Source organism: Vidua macroura, chromosome 2 (genome assembly GCF_024509145.1).
Source record: "Vidua macroura isolate BioBank_ID:100142 chromosome 2, ASM2450914v1, whole genome shotgun sequence".
NCBI classification, from domain to species: Eukaryota; Metazoa; Chordata; class Aves; order Passeriformes; family Viduidae; genus Vidua; species Vidua macroura.
Genome location: NC_071572.1, coordinates 102,084,590 through 102,109,803, shown reverse-complemented (window position 1 = coordinate 102,109,803; position 25,214 = coordinate 102,084,590). Strand labels below are relative to the sequence as shown.

Below are 25,214 nucleotides of genomic sequence, written 5' to 3'. Positions count from 1 at the left end.
AATATCTATCAGGTTTCTGCAATCTCATCAAATGAATTTACATTAAAAAAAATTATCCTCCCCTGGCACACCTGAGACAGAAGGGGACCAAAAAAAACAGCCTTGAATTAAAAACAAGCCAAAAGGCAGGAAGCTATAATTTGTACTCTGGATCCTGGCACGTTTCTCATTTCACATACCAGCTATCAGGAGTGGCCTTGTGTGTTCTAAAACCAGCCCTCTTAAAAAAACCCAAACTTCTGTTTTTGTGATAGGGAAAAATGAGCCCTAAAGCTGCAAAGCTGCAAAAGGCTCCTCCTCCCTGGATAATGAAGGAGACAGGAGGAGAAAGGGTACCTTTGAGCAAACCTGTCTTGCCAGAGCCTGAGGCAACCAAGATGGGAAAACAAAACATTGGGTCGCTTCCTAGCAGGAGCCACATGCAAAGTCCTCCGTGATTCTTCTGAAACCCTGGAGTTCTTCCCCACACAAATCATTCATATCCATCAGCTCTCAACCACAGAAAAATCCTGAACAATGAACACATTTTGCCAATAAGCAAATCAGATCAATGTAACTTCATTTTCTGGTACAAAAATAGTAAAGCTGGGCTTGTAGGGGAATGGAAATACATTTCCATTTTTCTCCTTTGGTAAAATGTGTTTTAAAGGCTATATTACTAGAGAATCCATCATCAATGTTATTGTAACTTACCCTTCAATGGCTTTATTATACTCATAAAGAATTGGGTGGTTCAACACTTATGGCTATCACAGACCTTTTAGCATAAAGAGATACAAATATTACCAGTGTTTCAGCCACTGATTTCTTTCCTGTATCCCATCCTCATTGCCCCTTGGGAACCAAAAATCACAATTGATCAATCCTTATGTAACTTTTAGTAGCATATTTTTCAATAAACCTTTTGACTGCAATCTCTCATGAAAACCAACTTGCAGGGACAAGCCTCAACATTTCCAGGTACTCCAAGCTGATTAAATTTAAAGCTACTGGTAATTCTAGAAACTTTTTGGCAGACAAGGAAAAAAATAAATTAATATTTTTACAACTCAGCTTTCAGGATTAGATTCTGATTTATCTATAGCACATCTGTTTTATTATGTAATGTATGACCCAGGCAGTTATCTAAAAGCAAATATTAATTCTCGTTTTCCATTCATTTATAGACAGAACAATGTTTTATCAGCTGTAAATGATGACACATTGTTGAAGTTCAAACAATTTGATTTTAAAACACTTTTATTATGTTTTCAAATATTCCTAATGCAGTTTCTTGCAACTGAGCAAAGAGGCAATGTCCCCTTTTGACTGATGAAAAAGATTTTGACTTTATATACAAAAATATATATTTATATTATGTTTTTATATAAATACATCCACAGCTTTAAAGCATAAGTGACCACAAAGAAGATAATTTCCTTTCAACAAAATTAAAAATTAACTTCCTTAATTAGAAGAATGACTAATACTTCAATGGTACATAGTCTCAAAGGTTGGACCATGGACTGTGGTTCAATGGCAGTAGGTCCAAAATACCCAGTAAAATACAATGTTACCAGGATATATAATTTTAAGCTACATTTTGACTCTTGAAAAACTCAATTTACTGTCACAACCATGTGAGCTTCAATTTAAAAGCAGTTTAAAAAATAAATTTATCTGGCTCTCAGTAATCCGTCTAAATGTAACATTTCTGAGCTGAGAAACGTACCTAGAAAACTTTAATTGGGAAAATGAAATTGCCTTCAGTGAAGACAGCTCAGAAACAGCTACTCAGAAATCTTACAGTGGTAGGGAAGAACTCACAGCATTTCTTTCAGGTATTTCTGTTTTGTGTTTAATTTTGGCCAAGGTTTTGTGTCTTCAAACAGTAATTTACAAAGAAGTCCTTGGAAAGGATTGTACAGTGACTTTTTCACAGTGGCAACCCCCATATGATAAAAATTCCCTCTCTCTGACATGAGGTTTTCAGGATCCTTTTTATACAGCAATATTATACAATCATGTGGATGGAGGAATGAGGCACTTCTAGGTTCTCTTAGGTGATGGTTTCCTTGTCACTCCTAGTTTTTCCTTTTTTTTTTTTTTTTTTTTTTTCAGGGAGAGAGAACTGAAAACAAAGTTTGGGAAAAGCTATGAACACTCCTATTTTGCTGAGAGGTCCATCCAAGACATGTAAGGACTTGGTAGTTTCCAGTCAATATTTTGATGGAAAAAGACAATAACACTATAATTAAAGTGTGCTCATGTTTAATGAGCATTTCTATTATAGACGGAATCAGAAGGGAAATTAAATAATCTCTGAGTATGTGGCAACACGGAGGAAACTGAGAATCAGAAGGACTTAAATGACACACAGCAGCAGTTATTCACGTGTGGAATATAAACAAGACCAGCCAAATGGTCATATTGAGACTGACTTAAACCTTAAACATACGCTTGAGTTATTTCGTCTGAGATGAAGAGCACATTTCAGGATATGTTGCAGCAGCACACAACAAACTGTGTAACAACTCCAACAGAAATGAAGGATAAAGCACATCATAAACATCACACTGAACTATTTTCATTGTGGGAAAATACTCACTATGAAAATGATTTCCAGTTCAAGAATAAACTCTGTAAAACCAGTAATAAACTGGGCCATGCTTAGAAAATATAAAGGTCACTGAAAACTGACATTGAATTAATTTTGAATCCAGATGCTGTAGCATCTCCACAGTAGTTGAATTTGAGAGAGAAAATAAGTCACATTTGTTTACATGTGGAAGCCACAAGGTTTGAAATGTGTCTCAGCAAAGCATCTGGTTTTCCTCTAATTTCACAGCAGGAATATCAGAGACTACTTACATAGACGAAGTTGCAGAAAATTTAATTACCACTGAACACTTAGAAGGGAATTCATTGTTCCCTGGAGTTACCACAGTTGTGGTAAGGATGGTATATGACATCTCTGGGCTTTAAAGAGGAAGTATAGGCAGCAACTGTAAACAAACAAGAGCTGTGTATAGTGTGTACAATGTCTGCAGATCTAAGGAATTATAAGATTTATCCTACAATAGAAATTATCTAAACATTTAAAAAAAATTTGAAAAATACCTTTTATGATGATGTCATAACCATGAACTACAGGAGGGCAAAGATGTAGCTTTTTTTTTTTACAAACTGATCTGATACCTTCCCAGAAACACACCAAAAGGAAAAAATAACTGGAGCATTACAAGAATCCTGCAATAATGTTTAGGTTTAGGGTTACATTTAGCTCAGTACTTGAGCAAAGCTAATTCTGACAGAGAAGGATGCTCTCCATATCAGTGCTGACCTCCACATCACCAACTTCCCAATAAAGATCAGTATCACTTCCCTAGATCAGAAGATATTTTTGCCCCGTTATTGCATTTTGGCAACTTTATCTTAAATTCATCTGCAAATATGGGCTGAAGACAAGGAGACAGCACATTATCTGATAGCAGACAAGTGCTTATACCAATCTCACACTGTACTGCCTGCAGTAACTGTATAACTCTCATTAGCAGGGCATACACAGGCAGATGCCATGAGGTACTGCTGACACACAAGGTTATTTAAATGACAGTCAGAAAACTAGCAATGAGGGACACTCTGAAAACTCCCTCATGGGCTTGGGTATCATCATTAATCCTTAAGGAAAATTCTTCGATTTAATCTGTTCATACAAGCAATAGATATATGCCTAAGTCACATGGCAAAAGCTGAAGAAAGAAACACATAAGGAACAGAAAGAACAGTAGAGCTACATCCTTCCTGACAGGAGTCAATTATTGAGAGGGTGTTTGGCCATCTTCTAACTGAACAGATTGGCACTGGAAATTCTGGATTGCCCTGGTTCCATCAAAACTTTCTACAGAAGCTCTAGCCATGATTTGGCTGTGGCTGCTGGCCAGGCTGGCTTCTTACCGTAGTTCAGCTGACTGGCTATACAGCTCCCTGGCATCAGGCCGACTGCTCAGTTGGTTTCTTGGCTTCCCAGGCTTGTCAGCTGGCAAAGAAATAGATTGTTCCATTTTTGCCAGAAAGGCTGCAGAATGCAGAGCCAACACGTTTTATTCCAGCACTCGATGAAACAAAATATTGACAAGCTGGAATTTCCTGTAGAATAAAAATTTCACTTCCCAGCCAGCTCCAATTACTATTGTATAGTCTTGTGTAACACAGTGATGGCGTTTATCACATCCTCTAATAAACACAATGCACAGACAGGATGTGAATCCAGGGAGCTTTCCAAGGCTTTTGATAATAATCTCATAGCATCTGCAACCGTCTCTATGGAGTAAAATGCATCTTTTGATAAGGTTAGCATGTGATGCTTTCCATTCTGCATTAAAAGGTCTCCTAGGCTGGTTCTCAGAACTCGTCTGTCAGCAGGACATTACTGGCCAGTTCAGTATAGCACTGTGGATGATATCCTTTATGCATATTGTTTTGGAAACTTACATAGGTTACAGATCAAACTCCAGGGAAAGAGGAACCAGTAATAACTGCAACATAGTTTCATAAGTGAAGATTATTGCGTTTTCACTGTTGAAAAAAGAAAAGTTAAAATACCACAAGCATACAAATAAAAAGGACTCCTCAAACATGCCACAGGAAACAATGGATTTGAGAAGGATTTGGTGAAGAGAAACCAAAAAAATGCCATCACATTATACCATAATGCTATAAACCCAACCCTTGCTGGAGACAAACACCATAGTCCAGCCCAGGTTTATGACAAGATGACTCAGAATTACCCACTGAGACACAGAGTTCCAGTTTTGGAGGTGTCAGGGGTATCAGCAGTGTTTTCAAGGAGACACTGACCAGGCACTTAATGGCAAAGCAAGTCAATGCCTGGGTGTGGACTTGCAGCAGAACAAGACCATTTAAGCTGTGTCTGTTCTCAGCTGTGTCTGTGCTGTCCTCAGTGCCACGCTGACACATTTATTAAGTCGGTGAACTGGATCAGCAAAATGGAAGGAAAGCAGGTTGTTCTCTGGTCCTCTCAGTTCAATCTCATTTATTGCTTGATTTCACAAATGTTCACGCTGGCACAGGCCAGAATCAGCGCAGACGCAGGAACAGGAAGCTGGGATGGAGAGCTGAAGGGTATGCTACAAACAGATAAGCCACTAGAAGTCATTAATGAAATTATTATATTGTGAGCTATGAGCTTTAGATTTTTATTTTGAGGGGGTGGGGATGGAAGAAGGAGGGTGGAATATTTTCAAGCACGGCAGATCCTTCCCAGCTTCCTGCAATGGGATCAATGGAAAAGGCTTACACAGATTTTAAGACTGGAAGAATATGCTCCTCCTATTAAAGGTAGGAAGAATACTATAAATTACTCATCTGCCCTTGTGAAGGCAATCCTTATTATAATAAGTGTAGCTTATAGGATATAATTTCAGGTCTGGCCTGAACTTAATAATGCTTTAGTTATAGAGGGACATTTTCCAGAGGCAGTATCATCAAAAAAACCCCAACAAAACAACACTGACACAGTCATGCAACTGTGTAGTTTTCATGTACTGAGGGGGAAAATATAAGTAAGTGACTAGTTAAAAAATGGATAAAATAAAAGTCACATAAAGCCACAGACTATTTCTTCAACATCTTCCACAGATCTTCAACACCTTTTATAGAACTGGCATTCAATACCTGAGAGACATGACATATAACTCACTCTGAGACAGCCTCCGAACAAGTTGTTCCGAGCCAGTGATCCTGAAGTACCAAGTTTAATAGAAAGGTGCAGCCAGTGAGTCAGGATAGTACCAGGGACATGACAGTAGTTTTGACAAAAAGATTCTAAAGATGCCTATTTCTCATACCAAATGAGGCAGGCAGAAAACATCAGAGATGCATGGTCAGCTCTGCCTGATGCTGATTCCTTTCATGGGCCTGATCCTGACCCCCACATGTGGACTGGTGACCCAGTCTGGCCTAGACCCATCCCTGTCCCCACAAGTGCCTGATGCCCCAGGGCTGGGGCTGTCCTGGGCTTGCCCTCCTCCCAGGCTGGGCTCAGTGGGATGGACTCTGACGCATCAGACCCTTCCTTGAAAAATATAAAATTCACAGGACACAAAATACTAGAGCCCAGAAACCAACACTGTATTTCTTCATAATTAATATAAATTTTAAGAAGTGTTGGCTGACCAGACAAGTTTCCTGTGCTTTACCATAGGCAGTATTTAAATAAATTGTAAAAAAATAATTTAAAAAATCATTATTTCAAAGCTATCCCCATTTTTATTATTGTATAAAAAACCACAATTTTTTTGGTGACCAACAATGGCATGCCATGGGTTATGTTTCATAGTTTCCTGATGAGGATAAACTTTGATTTTCCTCAAGGTTTTGGCAGGGAGCCATAGGAACTCATTATTCTGAACAGTCTAAGGGGAATTCTAAAACAAAGGGAATAAAAGGTTTGAATTTATTTTTAAAGCATGCTTTTTCATGTTTACATTGCTTCCACAGCTATTTTGTTTTGTAATTTATTACTTACTGTTGATACATAAAAACCAATGATATATTAAAAACAACAACACCCTCTTACAGAATTTTTATCTTTCACAAAAACTAAGAAGTGTATTTAATGATGGAGTTGGTCAAAAGGAGATATTTTGTTGTTAAGCTGAAAACGAGCAAACTGTTAAAATCTCTTTGTTCAAAAGACAGTGTATGTCCAAATCAGGCTGGTCTCAATGGGTACTGAAATGATGACTAACTTGAGTTAAATTTGAGGCTATTATTCATTTACTTTTTCTCCATCCCATAGGGACCCGCAGGCACTGGGAGCATGAGGAACAGTTTATTTGTCCCACTTGTGGCAGAATGAGACACAGTTTAGAAACAATCTTTTGTTTCTTTTATCTGTGTAGTTTTTGCATGGCTTTGTTGCATAGCTTAGTAGTTTTTAGGGTAAAAAACTTGTTGGCAAAAATTAATATGGACCCCCTGACTTCTGAAGTGTCTAAAATGATTATAGAACTCATGAAAGATTAAAGAGAAATTAAAGCCGCAGCTTAAGTAAAAACAGCAGGTAGGCAGAAGCAGGAATTATCTAGAAGAGTAAGGGAGAGCCAGTAGCAAAAAAATTCTCATATTTTTTTATAGGTCTTAGGTGGTATCCAGAAGAAAAGTGCAATTTATTAGGGGGTTAGGGTAGTTTCTCTCTGTTTGTCTTTGTCTCTGTAACATGGAGCAGGTTAGAGCTTGAAATCACCCAGCATCGAAAAAGCTACAAGGGTAGCATTCTTTTAATGACTTTTTTCTTCCCTAACCCTTTCCCTAGTAAACGAAGTTTGGGGTTTTTTTTTTGGTTGTTTGTTTTTTTTTTTTTTTTTGTTTTTTTTTTTTTTTTTTTTTTTTTTTTCTGAATGTAGCATTGGGGTCTCTTTCTTTTCTGCGTTGCAGAAGCTGCTGCAGGCACACGCTGCCCCGTCCCCACCTGCGGAACTCCGGCTCCCCGCGAGCTTCACCCTCACATGCCGGGTCTCAGGAAGGCCTGCCCCGATCCCTGGAGTCTCTCCTTTGTGGGGGGACAGAGTCGTCAGCCCACACTGCTCAGATCCATTGTGCATTATTCAACGCATCTCCTCGCCGTGTCCCTGCTGCCAGGTCAGTGCCTGGACGAGCTCCTGCTGCTACCGGAACGGAGTTTTATGCTGGGAAGCTACATGAGATTACTGCTTCAATCCAAATGAAAAGAAATCCAAAGCCCCAACAGCACATACACCTATGCACAGAGCAGAACAGCTCATGAGGAGGTGAAAATCAATTGCGTATCTGCTGGCTTAGATGCACACCTGATGCCCTGAGGAATCCGGCAGCACTGAATTTAAGACGGCACTGTGAAGGGAAGGGGGCACGGGATTTTCAGAAAGGGTCTCAGAATCTTGTCTGCGCCTCGTCCAACTAAAGCCAGGCTGCAGTCTCCAACCCACGCCCCGTGCTGAGGCCGCCGGCCGGCCATGAGAGGGGACCCCGACCAAGTGGGCAGCAGCCCCCCGACCCCGACGGAGGAAGCGGGAACAGCCCGGCCCCCGGCAGACACACGGCTCCCAGGGGCTTTGCACAGGCCGTGCCCGCGGCCGGGCATTCCCCGGGGAAGCGCTGGGGCTGGGGCAGGGAGCACAGGGAGCGGAGGGGAGCTCAGAGCCCCCCCGCCCTCGGGGCGCGGCCGGCACGGCCCCTGCGCGCGCTCCGCCGCCGCCTCGGCTGTTTCCGGGGCGGCCGCCGTTTTCCCGCCAATGGGAGCGCGCGGCGGCGGCGGCGGCTGCGGGGGCGGGGCTGGGCGGGAAGCGTCGCGAGAGCGGGGGCGGGGCGGGCCCGGAGGGGCGGGGCCCGGGGCGGTGGCTGAGGCTGGGGCGGGGGCGGCGGGTCCGGTCGGGCGCTCCGGGGCCGCTCCGCTGCCGCTCCGCTGCGGCGCCATGGCCGCGGGCGGCGGGCGCTGAGGAGGCGGCGGCGGTCACAGCCACAGGTACGCAGCGCCCGCTCTTCTTCCCACCCCCTGCGGCCGCTCCCCCGCGGGCCGCCCTGCAGGGGAACTCAGGCGCAGGGCGGGGCGCCGCCGGCGGCCTGTCAGTTGGGGCTCGCTGCCACAGGTCGCCCGGGGGCTCCCGGGGAGGCGCATCCTCCGCCGCCCTTCCCGGGGAAGAATCTCCTGGGGCAGCGCAGCTCCCGCGGGCCCCACCGGTCACCTGGAGCGGGCCAGGGGCGAGGCCAGGGCCCCCGGGACCGCAGCGCGGGGTGACACGAGGTGAGGAGGGGGTAACGCGGCGCTTCGGCTCCAGGACCCAGCGTGCGGGGATCGCGATCGCACGCCCCCGCGGTGTCCCCGTGGCCAGGTCTGTCCGTCCGCAGTCTCCGGTGGGGACTTGACTGACTCGTGCTTGTGCAGTCGTAGTCGGTGCACGGAGGCTCCCTGAGTTTACGTTCCCTCCTGCGTTGTTTGGGTTGTGGTCGGTGCGCACGGGTTAAGTAAGTTCAGCCTGTTCTCAACATTTCGCTGTAGAAGTGTCTCCTCGCCCTCCCTCCCTCCCGCCGGCCGCATGTCCTCCTCCCAGTTCCTCTTCTCCCTCAAGGGAGGAGGAACAAGGAGCGTTCCTCCTTTGCTTTCTTGGCTCTTTTGAGGGGCTTTCTTTGGCTCTCTTATTACAACCAAAGTACGTTTCTCTGGTTTCCAAAAGAAATCCATTGTGCAAAAGGGGAGAAAAAGGGTGAACTGTAGATCCGAACTGTATTTAAAGATACAGCCTTCTTCTCTCTGATGTATTGCCAGAGTGAGATAGGGAGGAAAAAATCCCACTTACATTGTATCTGGAAAAGATCAGTGATACTGAAATAAATTGTAACAATGCTCGAAATTTATCCAGGTTACACTTGGAAGAGTCCTACATGGTTTCATGTTTGTAAGATTATTTCAGAATCGTACAGTTAGACTTTAGTGATGATACCACCTATATTTAATTAATCCTTGAGAACTAAACAAGGTATTCTCTGGTGAAATTTTCTCTAGGTGGGAGTAAGTTTTCTTGAGAAAATGCTGCAGCTTAGGCAATAATAGCCCCACCTTACTTAATGTGGTTCTGTTATGTACAAAATACACAACAGACTGAAGTACAGAAACTTAAAGTTAATTGCATAAGCCACAAAATCCAGACCAATGCATAGCCCTAGTACATCAAGTAACATTTTTTTCCCCAGGAAGTGTTTAAGAATCGAGACCCAGGACTGCAGGGAGGCTGTGGGTGATGACTAGCTAGTGATGATGTAGGAAAAGAAAATTATTGATTCTTTTGAAATTGCTGCTTCTGTGTGACAGAAATACAATGTAAGAGAATTAAAACCAAGCAAGAAAAAGAGGACCCAGCCTGTCATTATTGCGTACCATAAATGATGTATTTTGCTCACTTTTGATGTGTTTTGTTCATGTGGGTGGCTGTGGTTAAGACAACTTGTGTTTCATACCTGGACTTTCAAGACTGCTGACCTGATCGGTGAAACTGATAAATCATTAGAAATGAGAAAGGATTCATTAGACTATTCTTCCTGCTTATCAGTGTACACTTGCTTAATTTGTTTTTTAATAGCAATTGTTTGGTAAGGTTATAAATACACATGCAGGACAACTAGGGAATCAGGCCCAACCAATACAGATTTACAAAAGGAAGGTTCTGCTTGGCCAATCTGATCTCCTTCTACGACAAAGTGACCTGCTTAGATGAGGGAAAGGCTGTGGATGGTCTCTGTCTTGACTTCAGTAAAGTGTTTGACACCATCTCCCACAGCATCCTGCTGGAAAACCTGGCTGCTCACGGCTTGGATGGGAGTACTCTTCTGTGGATAAAAAACTGGCTGCATGTCTGGGCCCAGAGAGTGGTGGTGAATGGAGCTAAACCCTGCTGGAGGCCAGTCACTAGTGGTGTCCCCAGGGGCCAGTTCTGGGGCAAGTCCTGTTTAACATTTATTGATGATCTGGACATGGGGATTGAGTGCACCCTCAGGAAGTTTGCTGACAGCACCAAGTTGGATGGGAGTGTTGATCTAGTTGAGAGTAGGAGGGCTCTTTGTGGAGACCTGGACAGGCTGGATCAATGGCTTGAAGCCAGTGGTGTGAGGTTCAACAAGGCTGAGTGCCGGGTCTTGCACTTTGGTCACAACAACCCCACTCCATGCTGCAGGCTGGGGGAAGAGTGGCTGTAAAACTGTTTGGCAGAAAGGGACTTGAGCGCTCTGGTTGACAGTAGCTGAACATGAGCCAGAGTGTCCCCAGGTGGCCAAGAAGGCCAATGGTATCCTGGCCTGTAACAGCAATAGTGTGGCCAGCAGGGCCAGGGCAGGGATTGTCCCCGTGTACTTGGCACTGGTAAGCCACACCTTGCATCCTGTGTTCAGTTTTGTGCCCCTCACTTCCAAAAGGACATTGAGACACTGGAGCACATCTAGAGAAGGGTAACAAGGCTCGTGAGAGGTACAGAACACATCTTATGAGGAGTGGCTGAGGGTGCTTAGTCTGGAGAAAAGGAGGCATGGAGGAGACCTCATTGCTCTCCATAACCACCTAAAACAAGGGTGTAGTGAGGTGGGGGTCAGTCTCTTCTGCCATGCCTGCAGTGACAGGACCAGAGGAAATGGATGGTTAGGCTAGATAATCATGTAGGCCTCTTCCAACCTGGATGATTTAATGATTCTGAAAGAGTGTTGTTCTTAAGGTATTTTTAGACTTCATATTTAGAATGAATCATTCAAAGCTTAGTGTTTCATTAAGCCTGGCTTTTGCAAATCATCATCAGAGTTTTCTAGGATAATTCAGGTCCATGTGCTGAAAAAAAAAAAAAGTACTTTTCCTTTAAAAGAAAGATGTTTATTTTTGCTCTAGTACTACTAAAAACACCTCCTTTTTAAAACATAATATAGATATACTATTGTCATTGCCTAGAACCTTTTATTTGAAATTTAATTTTAATTTATTTTAAATTTATTGTTCAAATTTGTCATAACCTGTATGTGTTTAACATAGGTGTGCACATATCCAGTTATGTCTCTGTAGCAATTGAAGAGATTTACTCAGCACATTTACAGAAAAAAGATAAAGTTTCTTCTTTTCTGCCAGCTAAGGTTTGTCAATACACACTGACTTAAAGTAAATTTAGGCATGGGATAGACTTACACAAAGAGATTAAATCCATAGCAAATTTCCTGTTGGATTCCCTTAAGCTGATTATTTAATTTTGCTCCTTACATATATTCAAACAAGGATACATGTATATGGAAAAGCTAGCTAAATGGTTATTGCATGCTCTGATGAGAAGAGTGTTCTTCAGCAAATCACTGGAAAAATGGGTTTATAAATTTATAGAGTTCTTTGGTCTAGAAGGGCTCTTTAAAGCCCATCTTGTCCAATTACCCTGCAGAGAGCAGGGACATCTATAGTTAGATCAGGTTGCTCGGAGCTCTGCCCAGCCTGATCTTGAATGTTTCCAGGGATGGGGCACCGACAACCTCCGGACAGCCTGTGTTTGTGCCTCACCACCTTAATTGTAGAAGATTTCTTGTATCTAAACTAAACCTACCCTCTTGTAGTCTAAAGCCACTCCTCCTTGTTCTATTGCAACAGGTGCTGCTAAAAAGTTTGTCCCTGTCATTCTTATAAGGCGCATTTAAGTATTGAAACACTGCTGTAAGGTCTTCCAGAGCCTTCTCTAGGCTGAACAACTCCCACTCTCCCATCCTGTATTCATAGCAGAGATGCTCCATCCCTCTGATCATTTTTGTGACCCTGCTTTGGACCTGCTCCAGCAGGTCCACGTGTTTCCCGCACTGAGGACCCCAGAGCTGGATGCAGGTGGGATGCAGAGCACTGCAGGTGGGGTTTCACCAGATCAGAGAATCACCCTGCTGGCTACTCCTGCAGCCCAGGACGTGGTTGGCTTTTTGGGTTGTGCTTGCACATTACTGGGTCATGTCCATCTTCCTGTCCACCACCACCCCCAAGTCATTCTTCTCAGGGCTGCTCTTAATCAGTTCATTCTACAGCTTGTATTGACACTGGAAATTTTCCCAACGCAGGTGCAGGACCTTGAGTGTGGTCTTGTTGAACCTGATGAATTTCATATGGATCCACTGCTTGAGCTTGAGCTTGTCCTCCTGGATAATATCCTATCCCTCAGGCATGTCAACCACACCACTCAGCTTGGTGTCATCTGCAAGTTTGCTGAGGGTGCGCTTGATTCACTTGGTCTATGTCATTAATGAAGATACTAAATAGCACTGGTCCTGCTGTGAACTGCTGCGGGACACCACTTGTCACCAGTGTCCATCTCGACACTGAATTATTGATTACTCTCTTCTGGATGGGTCCACCCAATCAGCTTCTTATCCACTGAACATTCCATCCATCAAATCCATATCTCTCCAATTTGGAGAGAAGGATGTTTTGGGGGATTATGTCAAAAGCCTTTATGGATGTCCAGATAGAGAACACCTGTAGCTCTTTCATTGTCCCCTGATGCAATCACTCCATCATAGGAGGCCACCAGGCTGGTTAGGCAGGACTTGCCCTTGTGTAGGTTGTCCTGAATCACCTCCCTGTCTCCATGTGTCTTAGCACAGCTTCTAGCAGCATCTGTTCCATGATCACCTCAGGCACAGAGGTGAGACCAACAGGTCAGTAGTTCCCAGGATCTACCTTTCTACCCTTTGTTAGGGTGGGTACAATGTTTCCCATTTTCCAGTCACCTGATTGCCATGACTTTTCAGATATGATGGAGTGACTTGGTAACTACATCAGCCAATTCTCTCAGAACTCTGGGATGTGTCTCCACAGGTCATATAGACTTAAGTACATTCAGGTTCCTCAGGTGGTTGCAAACATGATCTCTTTGCTCCTCCAGTCCATCCTCTGGAGAGGTGTGAGAAGAAAGGTTGCCGGTGAAGACTGAGGCAAAAAAGTTGATGAGTACCTCAGCCATCTCATCTGTTGTTACCAGTTTGCTGGTTGTGTTCTGTGGTGGGAGTGCATTTTCTTTGACCTTCCATTTCTCTCTGACATACCTGTAGAAGCCCTTCTTATTCTTCGCATCCCTTGCCAAGTTCAGCTTCAGCCTCATCTTGGCCTTCTGATCTCATCCCTGCAAAACTAGGCAGTGTCCTTGTACTCTTCCCAGAATACCTGTCCCTGCTTCTACTGTTTGTTCATCTCCTTCTTGCCCTGTAGTTTGAGCTCAGCTGCTCTTAGTTTGGTCTCAACTCAGCAATGCCAGTCCAATGCCTTCCTTTCCTGATTTCTTACAGCCAGGGATTGGTATCTCTTGGGCTTTATTGAAAGCATCCTTAAAGTCTGCCAGCTCTGTCCTGCTCCCATATCTCTGAGGACAGTTTCCCAGGTGATCCTATGGATTTAGCTCCTTGAACACCAGAAGTGTGCTCTTCCAAAATTTAGGATCCTGAACGTACTCTTTGCCTGTTCCATGTCCCTCAGGGCTGCAAACACCACCAGTGTGTGACTCCTATGGCCCAGGCTTCCACCAAGCTTGTCACCGCTGATTAGATCACTTGGGTTGGTAACTAACAGGTCCAGTGTTGCATCCCTTCTGGTCAGGATTGTCTTATTGTGTGTCTTAAGAAGCTATCCTCCATGCATTCCAGGAGTCTCCTCCTAAAACAGCTTTCTGTGCTACTTTTTCAGTAGATTTTGGGGTGGTTGAAGGCCTCCAGCAGGACAAGAGCCTGTGAGCACGATGCCTCCTTGTGGCTGGAGCAAGAAGGCTTCCTCAATAGGCTTCCCTCGAACGACCACCAGGTTGACTTGATACCTGATTTTGTTTCTTTTGCCAATATGCTTTCAGCCTGCTCATGGCTGTTTTTCAGAGACAGCTCTTCACACTCTGTCCATTTCTTGTTGTAGAGAGCAACATTCAGCCCCTCCTTCCTAGCCTGTCCCTTCTTTCTTAACAGCCTTTAGCCATCCACAACCACACTCCAGCTGTAATGGCAACTAAGTTGTAGCTTCCTAACAGCACAGAGGCTTCCAACTCCTCTTGTGTGTTGCCCATGCTGTGTGCATTTAAAGTGATCCAACTTGCTAAAAAGGTAAAGATGGTACAAGTGTTCCATCACACATTAATTGTGTGATCAATTTTTTCCCATTTTTTGGTGTCTGACAATAGTTACTCAGTAACAGGAAAGTCCTGTTCCTCTTATATCTGATGCTCCTGCCATTTATTCCCTTTTTTCAGTTAACAATGGGAGGAAATTAGATTTAATAGTCAAATTCAATATCCAGAAGTAAAAGCAATGGTAGGTTTTATTTATGCAGATCAGCTACTTCCAGGCTGTTTTGTTGTCAGTGCTTTCACTTCCTTTTCAGTTAGTATTAATGTTTGTGTACTTCTCACGTGATTGAACCACGGTTGTATTGAAAATGGATAATAATTTTACATATTAAAAAGAAAACCTTCAGGTTTTGCTGCATTGATGGACAAGTGGGACTCTTCAGATTTCTCTGACATGTGTGACAGAGAGCAGAGAAGCTGTAGGTGGTATACTATAGGTGTATATATTAGGACCTGTATTATTCAAGTACTGAAGGACAGGATGCAGAGAAGACAAAACATTGTGGTGTTACGGCAATAAACCTGTATGGTTTCTGTCCAGGATTTTTCAGTCTTCATACTGTGATTTACAAGTCTGTTTGTTTCGTAGGTAGGGGACCCTACAGGTTGATGTTCAGGTCTCCAGAGTTTAGTAGCAGATGTCACAGGAAAATGCTTAACCTGAAGGCAGTTTACATTGTAACTGTGCACTGCCATACCTGAGTAAACACGGCAGCACCCAACAAAGTTAGGTCAGCTCCATAGCGTGCTGTGTTGAGTTTTGTTAAAATTGCTGCAAGGAGGGATCCATGCAAAACTGTAGAGCTGAAGTATCTGTGTGAAAACCCAACTTTTTCTGTAGATGGCTTTTTCTTAGGACAAGGAATGTCTTAAGAGTATTTCCCCAATATGCTTTGGATTTTTACTGGATTAGCCATTTAAGATAGAGCAGTAGGGACAGGTGAAGTGGATATCTTTTTATTGCCCAATACTGTTTTGTGGATTTTTTCATTTAAACATGTGACTTTTCGCAGAATCATTGTTGTGTTTAGTCTTCTAGCCATAGTTTACTGTGAAATTAATTTTTATTTGTATTTATTATACTTATATATCTGTAATCTGTGGATCATGCACCTGGCTGCTTCATGCAATTATCTGAATTTTCCAAACTTTAAGCATCCAATTGAGAGAAGCTGTGCTTTAGAGATGAAAATGTTGCAGTTTATTTGCCTAAGTGTACTTCTTTTGTTAAGATTCTAGCAAGTTCATCTTTGTGAAGGAAAGCAGAAATAGAAGTGAAATGTATTCACATTGTACGTAATAATAATCTCTTAGGTACAGATGTAGCTAGTAATGATCTCTTGCTATTGTATTCTTGAAGAAGTTTTACTTTTAGAGGAGCTGGGATGGAGGAAGGTAGTTACTTGATGACACTACTGATTTTCTTATTTAAATGACTTATGCTCAAGACCAAACCCATATAAAACTTTATTTCCCATATAAAGGTTAAGTATGTGCTTGAGATGAGATCAAGAAAACCAGTCTGGTCAGTTGTGTGAAGACCCATACTCTGATGTTGTGGCGTTTATTTTCTTTATCTTTACAGTCATTTTTACATGTACTTGCTCCTTGACTCATTTATTTTATATAGCCTAGGAGTTCTTTTTCCTGATTAAATTGTGTGACCATGGGAAAAGATTAAGTATTAAAACTTCCATAGAACTTAAAAGCTCACCACATGCTTTCTATCTTTATTAACACTCTATATGTATTGCCTATTTTGGTGGCTTCAAAGATGAATGAAACAAACTGGATCCATTCCTGCTGATTAAAGAGGGAAACTTGAAAAAAATACGTCCATAACTGTTTTTTTATCTTCTTGTTGTTAGAATTAGACTTAGGGTAAATAAGGGCAGCTGACTGGAGCAGAAACTCTTGTGACCTACTCAGTTGAGAGTGCTGGTAAATGTATGTGGTCTGCTGTGTTTTGCCAGCAGAGCCTGGGCTGCCCAGAGCAGAGCCAGGGAACAAGAGTGACGATCCACGTTAGCCTGTAGTACCTCAGGGTGACAGACATGGCTGGGCCCGTTGGCTGGGTGGCTGAGTTGTACATTTGCCTTCCACGATAGTTAAAGGGTGGTTGCAGTGCATTGTATTGTACAGGAACCTGCTGAAAAACCTTCCAGCATGTGAGTGACAGTGAATCAATATTTAATGTAATGTTCCTCCCCACCCCCAATGCAGCCTTGAAATTCTAGTTAAAGGAAAACATTGAAACTTACTGCTAAGTGTCTGTGTTCTGCATTTCATGCCGTGTTTTGAAGGTCATTAAGGCAGTACTTTTTTAAAGGCAGCTGTCAGTATGGATGGTGTACTGTTTAATCTTTAAATGCTTTTTATTGTTTTTATTGGTTCTTCTTTTGTCTACTTGCATTTTTAGAGTAGATGTGAACTAAATGGATAAATATAAAGTAATCAAATATAAATGGTTTTTGCAGGCATTTTTGAGCTGACATATTTCATCGAATACCAAGATTGGTAAGATCATGGACATGTACGCCAGGGCTCAGGGCAATCGCATGAAATCAAGAATATCTGTTGAAAAGGTAATTATCTGTATTTAAATAAATAAAGTATTTCAGAGTTTTTTGATCTAATAATGAAGCAAGTGAACTGGTTTATTTGGGTTTTTTCTGGGGGGGGGGTTTAATATGTTTTAATTTTGGTAGTTTGACATTTCAGGGAGACAAATTGCTTTTGCTTTGCATTCTGGTATATTTAGTGTCATTGAACTAAAGAGACAGCATCTTTTAAGGAAAGGGTGCTTTTGTCTTTCAGGATGATGTGATAACATTGTAATGTATTAATTTCCTAGAATTCACCTTGTTTATTAGAATATAGCTTTTATTTTAGAGCAGATTTTTTGAGTTTATATGTAATAAATTAAAATATGACTATATAGTCTTATTGAATTCTGTGAAGCCTGTATTGGAGCTTACTTATAATATCGTTAGATCTTGGTGTCTTGTCTGGTTTATCCTTCTTTTTGCATGAACATTTAGAAAGTGCCTTGGTGAAAAAAAAATATATCTAGCACTTACAAAGGATATTAGTGTGGATTTCTAATATTAAATTAAGTTTATTTATTTTTTTAAATTTTGTCACTTCAACTGGAGAACATAAATACCGTTCCTAAAATTTTCTTGCAACTTCTATGAGCTCTTAATAAAGTGAAAGTTGCAGCTTATCCTGAAGGAACAAATTTATTTATCTAACCATATTTCTCTAGGTAGTTGAACACAGATGAGTAATTTTCTACATCTTCTTTGGTTATTAATAACTTCCTTATTTACAAGTTGATGCAACAGTAAGAGGAGAAACTGAGCAAGGAAGCATTTTATCATGTGAAAATTACATTATTTTATTTCAAGAGCAGATTTTGTTGTTTTAAAGAAACAGTGTCTGTGGTATATGTCCTGTTTGAAGGCAGAGGGAAGGTGTTGTGAGACAACCAGGCTGCTAGTCAGTTGTTCTAGGTCCTGACATGGAATGTTAACTGCCATACATTAAGCAGTTTGTAATTATGAATGATAATCTTCCACTTTAAGACACATGGTATAAAACCTGGTATTTTATTGGTTTATGAGGGCTCTCCGTCTCAAATAGAAATCTTTAACTACAGTCAAGTAATTTTGCATCCTTAAACTGAACATAAACTTACTTTTAAAGGAGTGTCCTTTACTTTTAAAAATCTGCCCTTTATTTGTTTTTCTGTTTCAATTTACTAAACAAAACAAATACCACCCTCCCTGCCCCACCAGGTTTTTAGACCTGTGGGTTACAGAAGCATCTCTTTAATAATGACAGTGACCAGTGATTCCTCACTGATTCTAATAGTTGCTTAAAATATTACCTCTGTGATATGCTCCATTAATTGCTATTAAGCTTTCTGGACTGCGTGGTTCTGGAAACGTTAATTCAACCCTTCCTGCAGAATTCTGCATCTTCCTGCAGCCAAACTCCATTGTTTTGATCTGTGGCTGCCTCCTCTTGATGTTTACCTGTGAGGTGTCTATTTAGATTATGGTGTGGAACTCTCATTCTCATAGAGCCAGGCAGTAGGGTGGTCAGAACTGCACTGTGTTTCACTTTCTGTTGATTTACAGAAGATTGCAGTCTGATTCCTGTCCTCTTCGTAATACTTTGCCACAGCTAACAGGAATTGTTGCAGTAGTAGCTCTTTAAAGTCAGAGCACAGTTATGGTGTGCATATTTAAAGCCTTAGTTTCTATTTTTACAAAATTACCTCAGAATATTCAGTCCCTTTAAATCTTAGAACAGATGAAATCAGGAAGAACTGCTTTGTTACTTAAGAGCACAGGAAGTGTGACTGTCCAGTACTGCACTTCATTTCTTTAGAGATGGTGGCATCTTAAAGGTTGTTTGAAATATTAGAAAGCAGTTGTTTTATAAAACATTTCATGAGACAAAATATCTCCTCCAATGTACTGTGATGGATATGTTGATAATGACTTCTCTATTTGCTGAAACAATGCAAATCTTTTTTGCTCAGCTGAGCTAGAGGTGTGACAAGGATTTCCACTGTTCATGTCGAAGCACCTTGACAGTACTTTTGATTTTCCCCTGGCAAAAATTAGTAAATTTGAAATCTGTGCTTGTGAATGAAATAGGATTTCTTGCAAGAATTTATGTGAGGAAAGAATACTAAGTCCTACAGGCCTACCAAGTAGAGCTTTATAGATTGCTTGGGTGTTCTTTGCCCGTATGTTGATGTACGTTGGAAGTGTAATAGTTATTAAAAAATTACATCCTTTCATTGAAGATGACCTCTTGTCCTTACCTAAACTGAGCTGATAGTCTTGGGAGCTTGCTAGTTTTCAGTTTTTAATGTAGTTGTGTCTCCTAGTTCGGGATTGTGAGAGAGCTTGTGTTGTTGTCTGTTGGATAGGAGGATTTCTCTGAAATTTAGGGTCCAGTCCTCTGCTCTCACAAGCAAAATTTTGATAACAATAAGAATATCAAAAGGTTACTAAATATAGCCTCTCAGTTAATGAAGGCTTTAAAACACCTTCCCCCAAACCTACCGCTGGTTTTGTCTTTTTGAGCCACACTACAGTAATAACTGAGACTTAAAAATTTCAGGCTGAAGCTACTCACAGCAAATTGATACCTGTTTGTTTATGGATATCCTTATTCTTCTGCTTGAATAATTTCTATTCATTTGCTGATGTTCACCCTTCTTATTTTTTTACAATTGATGATCTGTCCTCTGTTAGCCTTGGTTTTTGGAAACTCAGTAAACTAAGGTTTTAGTCTGCTTTTGTATGAAAGCCTCTGCATTCCAGTGATTATCCTTCATAGTCCTAGTTTCTCTGCTTGTTATGAGTTAATCTTCTTTTTACATGTGGATAATACTCTATGTGCAATTACACAGGATGTCCTCAGTGATTCTGATGTCAGTTCTTTCACTAAAGGATGCATGTTTGCTATTTTCAGTGCAGTATCATACTGACTGTTCATTCATTGCTATGCCATGATCAGGAAGTCAGTTAAGGTATTTTATTTCCCAGCTTGTGAATTTGCAATTCTATTTTAAAGGTTGCTTTTAGTTTTTAAGGACACAACTTTGTATTTCTTATGGTTGTTTTTTAAAACAGTCATATTGAGCAAGTTCTTTCTGTATGATTTGCTGTTCTCCTTCTTAGATGATGACACCTGCTTACTTCAAATTATCAACAGTCTTTTTTCATATTTACTTATTTTCCTCATTAAATTTATTAATGATGATTATGCTTGACATCAGTCTCAAGATAAATTTTGAAGAAGTTACTTACTGACCTATATCAACTCTTCTCAAAACCCTCCCTTTATTATCTCCATCCAGGCAAAGTTTTCATTTCCAAAACCAACTCTTTTGGTTAATTCTTTGTCTGGTTTTGTTAATGCTTCATATATTTAAGTGATCTATGGAAGTCCAAAGAGATGGGATTTTTTCTTCTGTGTACGTAGTGTGGCTGTTAATTTCCATATGGTTATTATTTTCACATTCTGAGGTTTTTTTATATTCATTAATATGATCTGAAAAACATATGTCACTTAATTCCTCCTCATTTTAGCTATGGATATTTTATCTCTTCAGTTGCATAGTGCCACCATGGGCTACCAGAACTGCATATAGTCTTGAATGCTGGTCCTTCCAAACCTTAGGGAGATTTTTCCAGTTGCTTCATCTTTCTTTTTCTCTCACTTCAACTTAATATTCTACAAAATGTTGAATTGTACTTCACCTCAGTAGTTCCTCATATCATGCTCTTGTTCTTAGTTACCCATTCTGCCTTTCAGATGTTGAACTAGGGAAAGGTACGTGTTTATAAACAAGGTGTGTGTAATAGTTTGTAGCTTTAGAAAAGCCAACTAGAGAATAACAATGATCCCTTCAGTGCTCAAACTGGAGCACTGCTGGCTTGCAGAAGATTAGCAGATCATGTAATATGAATTTCTTTTTTTCCCTAATTATTGTTTTGAATGTTGTGACTGACTGAATAATTGTAAAAGCTGAAAATGAGACATTTCAACATGCTTGTTTGGCTTCACAAATTACTTTGTACGAGATGAATTAAAGAATTACCGGGGAACAGTCTTTGAGCAACAATTGGTATTGTAGCCTCCTATAAATTTGGAAGATCCAGAGAATTAGAGAAAGGCACTGACAGCATTCTTAGGAAAGTACAAAGTGGGAGCAAATTGTAGCTGAACATGTGGGGGCAAGGGAATAGATAAAAGTGGAAATTAGGTGAGCACATCATTAATTTATTTCAGATGACCCAATTAACTGCCTAAAATACTTTAAGAAATAGTTCAGCTGTTACTTTTCTATAAAAATTCCTGTTTTGACTTCTTTAATGTCACTTGACCACACTGTCAGTGTGGCAGTCCGAGCCTTGTTGGCTAGCATTCTGAAATTTATTTTGGCAATTTCAAAGACCCTGAAGTTCTGTTTTGCTTTTGTCTGTTCATTCTAGAACTGCTTTCCTAATTTTGTGTTGCCATGAGCACAACCACAGTGTCACTGGCCCTGCTCTAATAATTTGGCTTTCAACATAGTAGCATTTGATACTGCTTTTTATACAGAGGAAAAATAAAATCTTTATTGAGGTTCAACTGTAATATGTAAAATCACTTTTTACTATAAAGGGATTGTTTTTGTTGTGGGAGTACCAGAAATGCAAAACATTCTCTGTCCAAATTTGGCTATCTAGCACTTCTGCTATTGTTTGAGAAGCTAGGCAAATTTGAAATACTTTGTCATAAGTTGGACAAACTGATTTCTCATGTCATTTTTAACTGGGCAGTCTTGTAGAGAATAATTATTGGGTTAATAATTTTTAACCATCTGATGTTCTTATTTGTCTTCTTAACCTTCCAATTTGCTAGAGAAGATGAAAATTTTAAATTAAAAAAAGAAGAGATTGTGGACTTCATCAAAACAATTGACATGATAATGTCTTTTTTACAAGCTGAGTGAACCAGCTTTTGTTGTTCTGTAGTCTTATTTGCCTTCATAGTGTTGATTCTTTTGTTCTGCTATGGTTTGTTATGCTGGGAGAAAGTCTTGGATTCTTCAGCCTTTTTTTGCTATCCCTGGGTGCTTGCATGTCACCATAAGTATAATTTCCAGAAATGTTGCAAGAAGTATTAACATGGGATTAAGCTACTGTTGTTTTATATTCTTCATGGAATGGGAAAGAGTGTATGTGGATTTTCTCAGGTGTTTTTGTTTGTTAGTTTGTTTTCTTCCCCTCTGACTTCTGAACCACCTCTACCACTTTTCTTGGCTAAATTTGATTTTCATCCTATTTAAGGAAAAGGTGATGGAAAAGTTCCATATAGAGGCTACAATGCAATGAATAGATGGGATTTGAATTGCTTCTTGGATTCATCTGTTCTTTTTTTTTTTCTGTGTGTTCTCATCTTTCCTTTTTTTTAAATACAGAATGTCAGACTATTTTGGAATAAAAGTATTGCTTGAAGAAAATGTATCTGCTTCAGCTTCATGTCCTGAAGTAACTTTAAACTTCAAACCTGGTGATTTATGTACAAAATAATTCTAAATAATAATCAGAATAGCAAAACTTGTGGGGATTGATGGACCATATATCTGAAACTGAACATGCATTTTTTCTTAAATTTTTTTTCATTGTTTTTCAGAGTTTTGGTGAAAGTATCCTGCACTCTATGAAGTCACTGCTACACAGCAGGAAAGAGTTATGCAACGTATCGGCAGAGGAATGCTTAAATCAGGAAAAGCAAGAAAATTTTATTGAGGTTTGCCATAATATTCCCACTTATATATATTTTGTGGCTATGATAGAGAACAATGTCTCTTGAAACAGTATGGAAAGCTGCAGGATAGTAAATAGGAACAACGCTGCAAGTTACTGGCCTTAAAATCTGTGCCCCCTGTTGTCATTCTTGAATTTAGTCACTGAAGTCTTAAAAAGGCTGTAACATTTCAAGGTGACATTTGAAATGTCAAGGTGACATTTCTCTGCTTTAGAGGATTTATGAAACTAGAAAACCAGGGTGTGTAAATAGATGACTTGGGTGTACTGCGTTTGTGAGCACTGCTGTGATCTGGAATGTATAGATGATATCCTAACAAAGTAGTAGAACACTTTGATTCAGATGTGAAGATAAAAGCTGAAGCCTCAGAATTGCAGGTCTAGACTTACTTTATGTGATTATGAATGGTCTGAAAGCTGGACAAGGTCTGGATGAGGTAGACCTGACAGAATGTGGGACTATATAGGTAAATCTGAAGCTGTGAGGAGGAATTCCTAGAACTGTTTGAGTTACAAGGCTAACAACAACTTCCCCAAAGGGAAAAGAAAAAAGTAAAAGCAGTGTATACCATGTAACTTGGATTATGGGTTTTAGAAGACTTCTAATTAGTAGTTGACAGGTCAAACAAGGAGCTTAGAGAAGGAGAGGCTGACCTGAATGAGCCATGCAGAGAAGCTGAGATAGGGAGAATTGAATCAAAGACAATTGAGGAGGTGGTATGGGGAGAGTGATAATTGCATAAAGCAGCAGCAAAGGCAGGTTGATGAGTTAGGGTTGCCTGGATAACAGCAAAGGTTGTGCAACTGAATGGATACAGTCGGGTTGAGACATTTGGGGAACAGGCAAGAAACTGAATTTGTGAAGGATGAAAGCTATGACAGATTAAGGTAAAGAGGAAGAGTTATGCAGTGGAGGTGTGAGCAAAACCTTGTCTTTATCTGATCAGGCAGACCATGCTTTGGAATCAATGCAAGTTTTTTTGTCTTGTAGAAAATACCTGACAAATAGCTGGGAACATGTTTTATATGCCTGCAGTGGTAGTCCCTGTGGAGAAAGATAGTTGACTATATTTAGCTACCTTAGGAGATCAAGCAATTAAGAGCCCTCTGGTTAAAATGTAAGAGGGTCAATATCCTGTCACAGAACACATATTTTTTCCTTACGAAAATATAGGAAAAAGATACTTATATGGAAGATGACGTTAGAAGAACTCAGACTTGAGAAAAGCAGAACTGTTTTTCCTGTACCATTTCCTTTGTACCCATGGCTTAAGCTTCGAATACAGTGTCTCATACACTTATTTTTAGTTTAAAGAAAGGACTTGTGATGACCTTTTTATTTCCTTTTATTTCCTTGGTCTCCCCAACAACTTTTGAACTGATGTATTAACTTCTGACATGTTCAAGGTATTAAAAGGTGATTTTTTTTTTTTCTGTGAAAAGTGGAGTTTGACCACAATAAAGAGATCCAGATTAGCCTCATCATTGAGGCAAAAATAGATGGAGTCAGTAGTGGTCTCTTAGACAGCTGTACAGTTAAAAAATGTAGAAGTTGAAGAATGTCTTGCAGATGTTGTGCAGATGAATTGTGTAGGAATTGAAGAGCAGGTGTAGGAGTTGAAGAGTAACAATGCTCAAACAGCAGTTTCACAGCTAACACAGTGAATACAGTGCTGCATGTAATTTGTCTGGAGCTATTTGGAGTGCTATGGAGAAGCATTATTTCTCTTATGATCTTGTCATACCTGACATAAGGATAAGTGGATGTAAGCAGGAAGATATTAACTGGAAGAATAAGATCTTTTTTCCAGCATGATACCCCCTGATATAAACAAGACAGAATTTTTCATAGTATGATTTCAGTTGAAAATAAAGTTTGGGGTTTCTTTTTTACTCACACTTTGAAAGGACAAATTCAAAACACAAAAAAAAAGTTCAAAATAGAATTCTGGCCATTTCTTTTTTCTAGCTCTGTACTTAGATTCTGTGTATATAAAAGCAGGTAGCCGAACCATTTAATAATATATCAGTATAAACATAGTGACGTTCTTTGGAGTAACTGGAGTAGCTGCTGCAAATTTATGAGTTATGGCCTAAAAACAGTTTATTGCATAGTGCTCTGAAAAAATGGAAAGCATATAAAACTAAATTTCTAACATCAGTGGAAGTATTTCGTCTCTGTGCTTTATTCCGTATCTACAAAATGGAAGCAAAGCTTATTTTCTGACAC

At 40.5% G+C, this 25,214-nt stretch overlaps 1 protein-coding gene across 5 annotated transcripts in view; it reads left to right on the top strand.

Moving 5' to 3' along the window:
- Positions 1 to 8,481: 8,481 nt before the first annotated feature.
- The window catches only part of AKAP11 (A-kinase anchoring protein 11), a 42,627-nt gene continuing 25,894 nt past the window's right edge, over positions 8,482 to 25,214 (top strand). For all 5 annotated transcript variants that reach the window (XM_053970220.1, XM_053970219.1, XM_053970218.1 and 2 more), the window contains exons 1-3: positions 8,482 to 8,506; positions 17,120 to 17,227; positions 22,851 to 22,967. In XM_053970220.1, coding sequence (XP_053826195.1) covers positions 17,168 to 17,227; positions 22,851 to 22,967 — 177 coding nt within the window. In that variant the 5' untranslated portion in view covers positions 8,482 to 8,506; positions 17,120 to 17,167. The remainder of the gene's footprint in view (positions 8,507 to 17,119; positions 17,228 to 22,850; positions 22,968 to 25,214) is intronic.